General features: G+C 49.5%; 2 protein-coding genes across 2 annotated transcripts in view; both read right to left on the bottom strand.

Moving 5' to 3' along the window:
* Positions 1–5,092, bottom strand: part of tmod4 (tropomodulin 4 (muscle)) — a 59,304-nt gene extending 54,212 nt beyond the window's left edge. Inside the window, exon 1 of the mRNA XM_059978690.1 lies at positions 5,038–5,092. The gene's annotated coding sequence lies outside the window, so the exon portion shown is untranslated. The remainder of the gene's footprint in view (positions 1–5,037) is intronic.
* Positions 5,093–6,934: 1,842 nt separating this feature from the next.
* The window catches only part of vps72b (vacuolar protein sorting 72 homolog b), a 31,699-nt gene continuing 26,186 nt past the window's right edge, over positions 6,935–12,447 (bottom strand). The window contains exon 6 of the mRNA XM_059979981.1: positions 6,935–11,499. Within this exon, the coding sequence (XP_059835964.1) occupies positions 11,130–11,499 (370 nt within the window). The 3' untranslated portion in view covers positions 6,935–11,129. The remainder of the gene's footprint in view (positions 11,500–12,447) is intronic.

The following is a 12,447-nucleotide window of genomic DNA, read 5'->3' as shown; positions in this document are numbered from 1 at the left end:
CGGACAGGTACACGGATAGGAAAGGTTTAGAGGGATACGGACAGGTACACGGATGGGAAAGGTTTAGAGGGATACGGACAGGTACACGGATAGGAAAGGTTTAGAGGGATGTGGACAGGTACACAGATAGGAAAGGTTTAGAGGGATACATGTGGACAGGTACATGGATAGGAAAGGTTTAGAGGGATACGGACAGGTACACAGATAGGAAAGGTTTAGAGGGATATGGACAGGTACACGGATAGGAAAGGTTTAGAGGGATATGGACAGGTACACGGATAGGAAAGGTTTAGAGGGATATGGACAGGTACACGGATAGGAAAGGTTTCGAGGGATACAGACAGGTACACAGATAGGAAAGGTTTAGAGGGATACGGACAGGTACATGGATAGGAAAGGTTTAGAGGGATACGGACAGGTACATGGATAGGAAAGGTTTAGAGGGATACGGACAGGTACATGGATAGGAAAGGTTTAGAGGGATACGGACAGGTACATGGATAGGAAAGGTTTGGAGGGATGTTGGCAGTTACACGGATAGGAAAGGTTTAGAGGGATACGGACAGGTACACGGATAGGAAAGGTTTAGAGGGATACGGACAGGTACATGGATAGGAAAGGTTTGGAGGGATGTTGACAGTTACACGGATAGGAAAGGTTTAGAGGGATGTGGACAGGTACACAGATAGGAAAGGTTTAGAGGGATATGGACAGGTACATGGATAGGAAAGGTTTGGAGGGATACGGACAGGTACACGGATAGGAAAGGTTCAGAGGGATACGGACAGGTACACGGATATGAAAGGTTCAGAGGGATACGGACAGGTACACGGATAGGAAAGGTTCAGAGGGATACGGACAGGTACACGGATATGAAAGGTTCAGAGGGATACGGACAGGTACACGGATAGGAAAGGTTCAGAGGGATACAGACAGGGACACGGATAGGAAAGGTTCAGAGGGATACAGACAGGTACACAGATAGGAAAGGTTTAGAGGGATACGGACAGGTACACGGATAGGAAAGGTTCAGAGGGATACGGACAGGTACACGGATAGGAAAGGTTCAGAGGGATACGGACAGGTACACGGATAGGAAAGGTTCAGAGGGATATGGACAGGTACACAGATAGGAAAGGTTCAGAGGGATGTGGACAGGTACAGAGATAGGAAAGGTTTAGAGGGTTACGGACAGGTACATGGATAGGAAAGGTTTAGAGGGATACGGACAGGTACATGGATAGGAAAGATTTGGAGGGATGTTGACAGGTACACGGATAGGAAAGGTTTAGAGGGATGTGGACAGGTACACAGATAGGAAAGGTTTCGAGGGATACAGACAGGTACACAGATAGTAAAGGTTTAGAGGGATACGGACAGGTACACGGATAGGAAAGGTTTAGAGGGATGTGGACAGGTACACAGATAGGAAAGGTTTAGAGGGATAAATGTCGACAGGTACATGGATAGGAAAGGTTTAGAGGGATACGGACAGGTACACGGATAGGAAAGGTTTAGAGGGATGAGGACGGGTACACAGATAGGAAAGGTTTAGAGGGATGTGGACAGGTACACGGATAGGAAAGGTTTAGAGGGATACGGACAGGTACACGGATAGGAAAGGTTCAGAGGGATACGGACAGGTACACGGATAGGAAAGGTTCAGAGGGATACAGACAGGGACACCGATAGGAAAGGTTCAGAGGGATACAGACAGGGACACCGATAGGAAAGGTTTAGAGGGATACGGACAGGTACACGGATAGGAAAGGTTCAGAGGGATACGGACAGGGACACGGATAGGAAAAGTTCAGAGGGATACAGACAGGTACACGGATAGGAAAGGTTCAGAGGGATACAGACAGGTACACGGATAGGAAAGGTTTAGAGGGATACGGACAGGTACACGGATAGGAAAGGTTCAGAGGGATACGGACAGGTACACGGATAGGAAAGGTTTAGAGGGATACGGACAGGTACACGGATAGGAAAGGTTCAGAGGGATATGGACAGGTACACGGATAGGGAAAGTTTAGAGGGATACGGACAGGTATATAGATAGGAAAGGTTCAGAGGGATACGGACAGGTACACAGATAGGAAAGGTTTAGAGGGATACGGACAGGTACACGGATAGGAAAGGTTTAGAGGGATGTGGACAGGTACAGAGATAGGAAAGGTTTAGAGGGATACGGACAGGTACACGGATAGGAAAGGTTTAGAGGGATACGGACAGGTACACGGATGGGAAAGGTTTAGAGGGATACGGACAGGTACACGGATAGGAAAGGTTTAGAGGGATGTGGACAGGTACACAGATAGGAAAGGTTTAGAGGGATACATGTGGACAGGTACATGGATAGGAAAGGTTTAGAGGGATACGGACAGGTACACAGATAGGAAAGGTTTAGAGGGATATGGACAGGTACACGGATAGGAAAGGTTTAGAGGGATATGGACAGGTACACGGATAGGAAAGGTTTAGAGGGATATGGACAGGTACACGGATAGGAAAGGTTTCGAGGGATACAGACAGGTACACAGATAGGAAAGGTTTAGAGGGATACGGACAGGTACATGGATAGGAAAGGTTTAGAGGGATACGGACAGGTACATGGATAGGAAAGGTTTAGAGGGATACGGACAAGTACATGGATAGGAAAGGTTTAGAGGGATACGGACAGGTACATGGATTGGAAAGGTTTGGAGGGATGTTGGCAGTTACACGGATAGGAAAGGTTTAGAGGGATGTGGACAGGTACACAGATAGGAAAGGTTTAGAGGGATATGGACAGGTACATGGATAGGAAAGGTTTGGAGGGATATGGACAGGTACATGGATAGGAAAGGTTCAGAGGAATATGGTCAGGTACACGGATAGGAAAGGTTTAGAGGGATATGGACAGGTACATGGATAGGAAAGGTTTAGAGGGATATGGGCCAAATGTAGGCAAATGGGACTAGGTAAGAATGAGAAACTTGGTCAGGATGGACCCGTTGGGCCAGAGGGCCTATTTCTGTGCTGCGTGCCTCTGAGAGTCTCGGAGCCAGGCTAATGCATCCTCAAACCTTCCGAGACCTCTTCACCTTTCTAGTTAGAGAGATCCAGCACAAAAACAGGCCCTTTGGCCCACTCAATCTGTACCAACCATTAACCACCTATTTATACTCATCCTCCTATTATCCGCTCATTTTTCCGCCAAACTCCACTCACGCACACACTGGGCTGAGGGGGTGGGGAACAATTCAGTGGCCAACTAACTGTGTGCGTTTCTGCTGGTGCTCGTCGAGGTGTCAGCAGGATCTGCAGCACCTGGGCAAAACCCACATGGTCAGAGAGAGAGAACAGGCAAACTGCACATACCCCCGCACACCTCCGCATGCATACACACACACACCCAGACGTACACACAGTGCCAACGTCCAGCTTGAACCCACGTTCCTGCTGTTGTGATGCAACAGCTCTTTGCCCACTATGTTACTGTGTGGTCCACAAAAGCTTTAAGAACTTTAATTGGGTTACACTTTGGGAGGAGGTCAGGGCCTGGTTTTGAAGGAATATTGACCTAAGGTTAAAGCTCTTCCAATTCAAATCGCTCTTCTGACCCTTTGAGATACCCACACACCTCTGTCCCTGCCAGGCACGCCTTGTATGAACAGTTTGGATGAGGCTGTTTTTGGCATGAGCAACGACATGAACACTGGCAGTGCGGTGGATTGTGAAGAAGGTTGTCTAAGGTTACAACAGGATTGGGATCAACTGGGGAAGTGGGCCAAGGAATGGCAAATGAAATTTGACTAGGAAAAGTGTGAGGTATTACATTTTAATAAATTACAGCAGGGGCGGGGTGGGGGAATCTTGCACAACCGTAGTGCCCTGGAGGGTCTTGTAGAACAGAGGAACCTGGTGGTACAAGTGCACAATTCTTGTGTTGCAGGGAGACAAAGGGGCGAAGGGGGCACCTGGCTTGAAAGTGGAGTGACAAGGTGATGAGGTCTGACGTGCCGACCTTTGCGTGTAGAAAATGGGATGTTATGAAGAGATTGCATTTGGAAGACTGCCTGCAGTTCTGGCCATTCCAAGAAAGATGTGGAGGCTTCGGAGAGGGTGCAGAAGAGATTCACCCTGCCTGGACTTGAGGGCATGTGCAATAAGGAGAGGTTGGACAAACTAGTTTTCTCTGGGGTGTCTGAGGCTGACAGGAGATGTGATAGAAGTTTATACACTTATGAGAAGCAGAGATCGAGGAGACAGTCAGAACCTTTCTCCCCAGGGTGGAAGTGTCAAATGTTAGAGGGCATGGCTGAAAGGGGGATGTATACAGGGCACTTTTTTTTTTGCACATATAGACTGGTGGTGCCCGGAATGATGTGGCAGTGAAGGCAGATCCCACAGAGGAGTTCATGAGGCTGTTAGACACACGAAACGGCAGGGAAGGGAGCGATATGGGCAGGCAGAAGAGATGAGCTTAACTCGGCATAGTGGGCCGAAGGGCCGGTTTCAGTCCTGTGTTCTATGTTTCTCTCTCTTCTCTGTATACACGTCTGGTGAACAAGCCTCGCAGAGCTGTTAGTCCATTAATAACCGAGTAGGAGAGCGGCATTACACAATAACCAAACTGGGGAGCCCTCACCCCTCCTCCCATGGAGGGATTGGAGACGGGGGTGGGGGCTATAACAGCACAGCACCAAGAGAGGCGAAATGACAAATTCCCCACTACACGGTTTCGATTTGCTGATGCTACAGTAACACACATCCTGATAAATTGATAAACAACTTAAAACTGAAATACAGCAATATAAAACTTGCTTTTGCAAACTCTATAAAATTAATTGCATCGAGTCCGGGAGTTAGGGTCCGCCTCTTTCATTCCACGCCCGAGATCGCGTGGAAATACCTGTTTGCAAGTTTAAAATAATCTGTCAGGCTCGTAGCTGCAGAAAACGTGATACTAAATGCAACCGGGGAGGAAGGCAGCCGATTGCAAGAAAGAAAGTTTTGGTTTAAAGTTAGCAGAAGTAATTTGAAAGGGCTTACCCCCCGGTGCCGGTGGAAGAGGAAAGGTCTGGTCAACAAGTCCGGCCGGCGGCAGAACTGTCTGCTCAGCAGAGGCGAGGTGACCCGTGCTGGCTGTGGTGGGGAGGCGCCATCTGGCGGCTGAGGTAAACCCGTTCTCTGCACCGCGTCCCAAAGGAGAGCTCGGGACGGTTGTCTAGTCATGTGGTGTGGCTTAGTTTCCATCTAAGCAAGTTCCATTCATCTGTATTTGACCCATATCACAGAAAACCTTTCCTATTAAATATTCTTTCTGATAAGACCCCTCGAGAGCAGGATATTTCTCCACCCTCTTCACCGCACCTCCAGTAGGGTTGAAGACACTGAAACATTAAAGCATGTACCCCGACTCACTTCAGCCTCCCGCGCTCCAAGTTTGTCCACTCACAAACCCTCACAGCTACCTGGACTATAGCCACCCCTTTCTCTCAAGACCCTCCATCTCAGCCGCATCTGCTCTCAAGATGAGGCTTTTCATTCCAGAATAAAGGAGATGTTCTCCCTCTGCAAAGAAAGGGGATTCCCTCCCTCCGCTCCACCAGGGATAGGGTTCCTCTTGTCCTCACCTACCACCCCACCAGCCTCCGCTTCCAGCACATAATTCTCTGTAACTTCCCATGGCATCCCCCGCCACACACAATTTCCACATCGATCACTCCCTAGTCCGTTCGCCTCTCCCTCCTGGCACTTATCCTTGCAAGCAGAGCAAGTGCCACACTCTACCCTACACCTCCTCCCTCACTAGCCCTTCCAGGTGACACAACACTTCACCTGACTGTTGGGGTCATCTACTGTACCCAGTGCTCCCAGTACGGCATCCTGTATATTGGTGAGACTGGATGCAGATTGGGAGACCGCTTTGCCGAGCACCTTCCCTCCTTAGGACAGAAAGAGGAATCTCCCGGTGACCACCCAGTCCAATTCTACTTTTCATTCCCATCCCAACATATCAGTCCATGGCCTCCTCTACTGCCAAGATGAGGCCACACTCATATTGGAGGAGCAACACCTTATATTCCATCTGAGTAGCCTCAAATCTGATGGCATGTACATCGATTTCTTAAACATTTGGAATTGCTTCTCCATTTTCCCCCACCCCACCATTTCCATTCCCTTCCCTCTCTCACATCTCCTTACCTGCCCTTCACCCCCTCTAGTGCTCCTCCCCTTCCCTTTCTTCCACAGCCTTCTGTCCTCTCCTATCATTTTCCCTTCTCCAGCTCATCTCTTTCACCAATCAACTTCCAGCTCTCTGCTTCACCCTTTCCCTCCCAGTTTAACCTATTACCTACTAACTCATACTTTTCACCCCCCCTCAACCTTCTTACTCTGACTCCTCATTTTTCTCCCATCCTGATGAAGGGTCTCGGCCTGAAATGCCGACTGTTTACTCTTTTCCATAGACGCTGCCTGGCCTGCCGATTCCTCCAGCATTTTGAGTGTGCTGCCAAGTTTGTCCAAATTCTCCTTATAGCTCATGCCCTCTAATGTAGGAGCATCCTAGTGAATCTCTTCTGCTCCCTCTCCAAAGCTTCCACACCCTTCCTTGTAACAGTGCATCCAGAATCACATGCAATACCAAGTGCGGCCTGCACAAAGTTTCATGCAACTGCAACGCATCTTCCCGTCTCAGGTCAGGCAGCATCTGTGCCAGTGACATTATGTGTGTGATGTTCTGGATTTCCAACATCCGCAGAACCTTCTGTGTTCCTGTCTCTCGAACTCAATGCCCTGACCAATGCAGGCAAGCATGCCATATGCCTTCTTTACCTTGGACAGAACTATGATTCAAAGTTCCTCAAAACAGTGAAATGTATTGTTTGCATTAACCACTCGAGGGTGTGCTATGTTGTTCAGAACACAAATTGAATTGAATTGACTTTATTTCTTACATCCTTCACATACATGAGTAAAAATTACTATGTTACGTCTCCATCTAAATGTGCCACGTGCAATCATAGTAATTTATAATAAATAGAACAGTCAATCTAATATAGAGTACATGCAAATCAGTGTGAGTTCATCGGTCTGATGGCCTGGTGGAAGAAACTATCCCGGAACCTGTTGATCCTGGCTTTAATGCAGCGGTATTGTTTCCCGGATGGTAGTAGCTGGAATAGATTGTGGTTGGAGTGACTCAGGTCCCCAATGATCCTACAGGCTTTTTTTTAAAACACACCTGTCTTTGTAAATGTCCTAAATCATGAGAAGTTCACATCTACAGATGTGCTGGGCTGTCCGCACCACTCTCTGCAGAGTCCTGCGATTGAGGGAAGTACAGTTCCCATACCAGGCAGTGATGCAGCCAGTCAGGATGCTCTCAATTGCTCCCCTGTGGAAAGTTCCGAGGATTTGGGGGCCCATACCAAACTCCCTCAACCGTCTGAGGTGAAAGAGGTGCTGTTGTGCCTTTTTCCCCACACAGCCGGTGTGTACAGACCACGTGAGGTCCTCGGTGATGTGGATGCTGAGGAACCTGAAGCTGTTTACTCTCTCAACCCCAGATCCATTGATGCCTGTCTCCATTCCTCCTCTAATCCACAACCAGCTCCTTTGTGTTTGCGATGTCGAGGGAGAGGTTGTTTTCTTGACACCACTGTGGAGGTCAGAGAGATGACTTCCTCCCTGTGGGCCACCTTGTTTTGAGACAAGGCCAATAAATGTAGTGTCATCGGCAAATTTAATTAGCAGATTGGAGCTGTGGGTGGTGATACAGTCATGGGTGTACAGGGAGTAAAGGAGGGGACTCAATACACAGCCCTGAGGGGCTCCTGCTTTGAAACTCAGAGGGGTGGAGGTGAGGGAGCCCGCTCTTGCAACCTGCTAGTGACCTGACAGGAAGTCCAGGGTCCAGCTGCACAAGGCAGGGTGAAGGCCAGGGTCTCTGAGCTTCTTGTCGAGCCTGAATGGAATTATGGTGTTGAGTGCTGAACTGTAGTCCAACAGCATTCTCACATAAGCATCCTTTTTCACCAGATGTGTAAGGACAGTGATTATTGCGTCATCTGTCGATCGGTTGTGTCGGTAGGCGGATTGTAGGGGGTCCAGTGTGGGTGGTAACAAGCTGTAGATGTAATCCTTGACCAGCCTCTCAAAGCATTTGCTTATTATTGAGGTGAGTGCGACCGGATGCCAGTCTGTCCTTTATCTTTTTTGGTACAGGGATAATGAAGGATAATTTGAAGCAGGAGGGCACTCTACACTGGGGGAGGGAGAGATTAAAAATGTCTGTAAACACACCTGCCAGTTGTGCTGCGCACATCCTGAGTACTCGCCCTGGGATGCCGTCTGGTCCCACAGCCTTGTGACTGTCCACGCATTGGAAATATCTGCGTACCCCAGCCTCAGAGATGACCAGGTTGCAGGTTGTAGTGGTGGCTTTCCTCGGAGACTGAGTTAGCGACATTGAATCGAGTGTAAAAGCGATTGAGCTCACCTGGCAAAGAGACTGCTATGTTAACATAGAACATAGAATAGTACAGCACATTACAGGCTCTTCGGCCCACAATGTTGTGCCGACCCTCAAACCCTGCCTCCCATATAACCTCCATATACCTGTCTAGTAGTCTCTTAAACTTCACTAGTGTATCTGCCTCCACCACTGTCTCAGGCAGTGCATTCCACGCACCAACCACTCTCTGAGTGAAAACCCTTCCAATATCCCCCTTGAACTTCCCTCCCCTTACTTTAAAGCCATGTCCTCTTGTACTTGGCAGCAGCACGACGCTTGGCTTCAAAGTCTGCGATGGTATGCCCTCGCCACAAGTCACATGTGCTATTCGTTGTGAATCTTGACTCAGTCTTCTCCCTATATTGTTGTTTTTCAGTCTTGATAGCTTTGTGCAGAACATAGCTGCTTTTCTTCAGCTCTAGTTGATCGTCAGCGATGTAAACTCGATGTCGCGCTGTAAGTGCTGCTCGCACGGAACTATCGATCCAGGGTTTCGGGTTCGGAAGATCCTGACTGACTTCTGGGGAACATCGTCGATGCACTTCCGGATGAAGCAAGTGAACTTGGAGACATCCTCATCATGGAAGACATTCCGGTTGACGTCATCAAAGCAGTGTCGCAGCATGGAGGCCAACTGGTCGGACCCAAAGTGGACAGTTTTAACTATGGCCGCCTCTTGTTTTAGCTTCCGCCTGTACATCGGCAAGCAACCAACAACAAAAACAAGTCCTGTTCCTCGCTCCCTCCCAAGCACGTCCACAGCCCTTTAAGCCCAGGACAGCCCTCCAGCAGACACAGACTTGGGCCTGAAGACACCAGGCCTTGATCTCCCCAGCAGACGGGCAGAGATTCACAGATTTGGCTTCAGCCAATAGGCCTTGCCTTCCAGACCTGGCCTTGAACCCTAATGTTCCTCTGTACACCCATGGTGTTAAATGTCCTGCCAAAGTGCAATACCTCACACTTGTGTGGATTAAACTCCATCTTTCATGTCAATAATCAATCTATATCCTGCCGTATCCTTTGACAACCTTCACTGTCCACACCACCACTAACCTTTGTGTCACCTGCTAAGTTACTAACTCATCATCTACATCTAACTCCACGTCATTTAAAGATTTCAAAAAACATCAGAGGTCCCAACACTGATCCCTGTGGCTCAGCTCTGGTCAGCGGACACCCCTCCACTACTGCCTCTGTCATCTATGGGCAAACCAATTCTGAATCCAAACAAACAAAACACATATCTCAATCTTATAGATGCACAACTAGATTTCTTGGAGTGATACCCGAGGTACAGCGTTCAAAGGTAGTGTTCTTTTACAAGTTGAGATTTTGTTACACTAACTTGGGGATGATGGTGGTGCTCTTTAAAAAAACATTCATTCAGTAATCCAAGGTTGGTGGACAAGTGTGAGGCAATTACAGTTTTACCCTTCTGAATCCAGTCTGATTTGTAACCCAATAATTTACTCCTCCACTGCCACCCGTACCCCAAGTTGGCGCGGCAGGTGGAGTCGCTGCCTCACAGCTTTAAGGTTCCAGGTTCGATCCTGATCTCTGCTGCTACGTATGTCTGTGTGTGTACAAATGAGCGCACACACGTGCCTAGAATTTAAAACTGAGTTTACTTTCCCTGCCAGAACATAATGACATCCAGAGTTGGTGGGTTAATAGGCTGCTGTGTGCAACCCCCTGTCGTGTGTGGGTGAGGGGTGGAACGGTGGGGAGATTAAATTGAAATCAGCTCAGACAGCGTGGACCCTGTGGGTTCTGTTTCTGTCCTGCATGGAATGGAATGGACAAAAAGGTTAAGAAAAATGGAAGCCTCGACCATTCACAAACCCATGGGCAGTTACAATGGGGGGGAGGGTTCCTCTGGGAAATGGGAGACTGTAAACTGGGAGAGCTCTCGGTGTAAGGCAGCCATAGCCCCATGCTACTCCAGATATAGACTGCATCCAGATCCAAGCAGGAAACTGAGGAACAGAAGGGCTCCTGGTCTTTGAAAGGTGACTTGAATAACAGGGGAATATCTGTCCCAGGGCTAGACCTTGAACCTCTCTCCTTCACACTGTTCTAGGAGGATTTTGCAAAGTTTCCACCATCATTCACTGCAATCTCAGAAAGTTCCAAAATATCTTCAGCGGTAGAACCTACAAGTTTTTACAAAGAGGAACAACTTGTAATCATTTTGTAGATTTATTATTTAAAAATGACATTTTTAGGGGCATAAAGGTAGGCTGTGAATATAAAAAGGATTGTTATTTCTGCCACACACTGCCCCTGGCAGGTGGATGTGACAAACTCAACCAGACAGAGTGAAGCTCCCTCTACACTGTCCCATCTCGTACTCTTGGGGTCAGTCATAGAGTAGTTGGGAGCCTAGAGTTCTGGGACCTCTACAAGTCCTATTACACACTCCCAGGACTTCAGGCACAGACTGAAGCTCCCTCCATCCAGTCTCATCACACACTCACGTGTTCAGATGAAGAGTGAAGCTTCCCCCTACACCGTCCCAGGAAGTGATGATACATCTTTCTTCGGATCAGAGGGAGAGTGGGAGGGGGCCAGAAAGTACTCCCCTCCCATACAGCCCCCACCCCAACACTCCCCTCTCCCTTCAGGTTGGGGGTGCCGCCTGTTTGATGATGATCCTCTGGCGGTTGCGGCCAGCCTGCTCGGGCTGTGAGCTACCCTGCGAGCTGGGCAGCCCATGCGCCGTGATGTACTTCTTGTAGGCTTCGCGAATGATCTTGAAAGCCCGGGTGTTGGCGTACGGGATGTCGGTGATGGGGTCACGGTAGAGGGCTGGCTTATGGGTGACGGGGCAGAGCTCGCGGGCCGGAACCCGAGGCAGCTTGGCCTTGGGGAAGGCTCGTTCAAAGGTGGCGTCATCGCTGAACGTGATGAAGTTGCGCAGGCACCTCCCCACGGGGGCCAGCACCGGTGTCTGGGATTGCTCCGATGTCGGCTGTGGGTCATGGTCCAGCCTGCAGAGGGAGAAAGAATGATAGAGAGATCAGATATGGACGTTCAGGGGCTCAGTCTGTACCATCCCATCACATACTCCCGGGGTCAACACAGAGTGAAACTCCCTCCACACCGTCCCATCACACACTCCCGGGGTCGGACACAGAGTGAAAATCCCTCCACACCATCCCATCACACACTCCCGGGGTCGGACACAGAGTGAAAATCCCTCTACACCGTCCCATCACACACTCCCGGGGTCGGACACAAGAGTGAAAATCCCTCTACACTGTCCCATCACACACTCCCGGGGTCGGACACAAGAGTGAAAATCCCTCCACACTGTCCCATCACACACTCCCGGGGTCAGACACAGAGTGAAACTCCCTCTACACCATCCCATCACACACTCCCGGGGTCAGACACAGAGTGAAACTCCCTCTACACCGTCCCATCACACACTCCCGGGGTCAGACACAGAGTGAAACTCCCTCTACACCGTCCCATCACACACTCCCGGGGTCAGACACAGAGTGAAACTCCCTCCACACTGTCCCATCACACACTCCCGGGGTCAGACACAGAGTGAAACTCCCTCCACACCGTCCCATCACACACTCCCAGGGTCAGACACAGAGTGAATCTCACTCCCACACCATCCCATCACACACTCCCGGGGTCAGACACAGAGTGAAATTCCCTCTCCACCATCCCATCACACACTCCCGGGGTCAGACACAGAGTGAAACTCCCTCCACACCGTCCCATCACACACTCCCAGGGTCAGACACAGAGTGAATCTCCCTCCCACACCGTCCCATCACACACTCCCGGGGTCAGACACAGAGTGAAATTCCCTCTCCACCATCCCATCACACACTCCCGGGGTCAGACACAGAGTGAAACTCCCTCCACACCGTCCCATCACACACTCCCGGGGTCAGACACAGAATGAAACTCCCTCCACA

The sequence above is a fragment of the Hypanus sabinus genome, chromosome 9 (genome assembly GCF_030144855.1).
Source record: "Hypanus sabinus isolate sHypSab1 chromosome 9, sHypSab1.hap1, whole genome shotgun sequence".
In the NCBI taxonomy this organism is placed as follows: Eukaryota; Metazoa; Chordata; class Chondrichthyes; order Myliobatiformes; family Dasyatidae; genus Hypanus; species Hypanus sabinus.
Note: the sequence above shows the minus strand (reverse complement) of the source record. Positions and strands in the feature narration are given on the sequence as shown.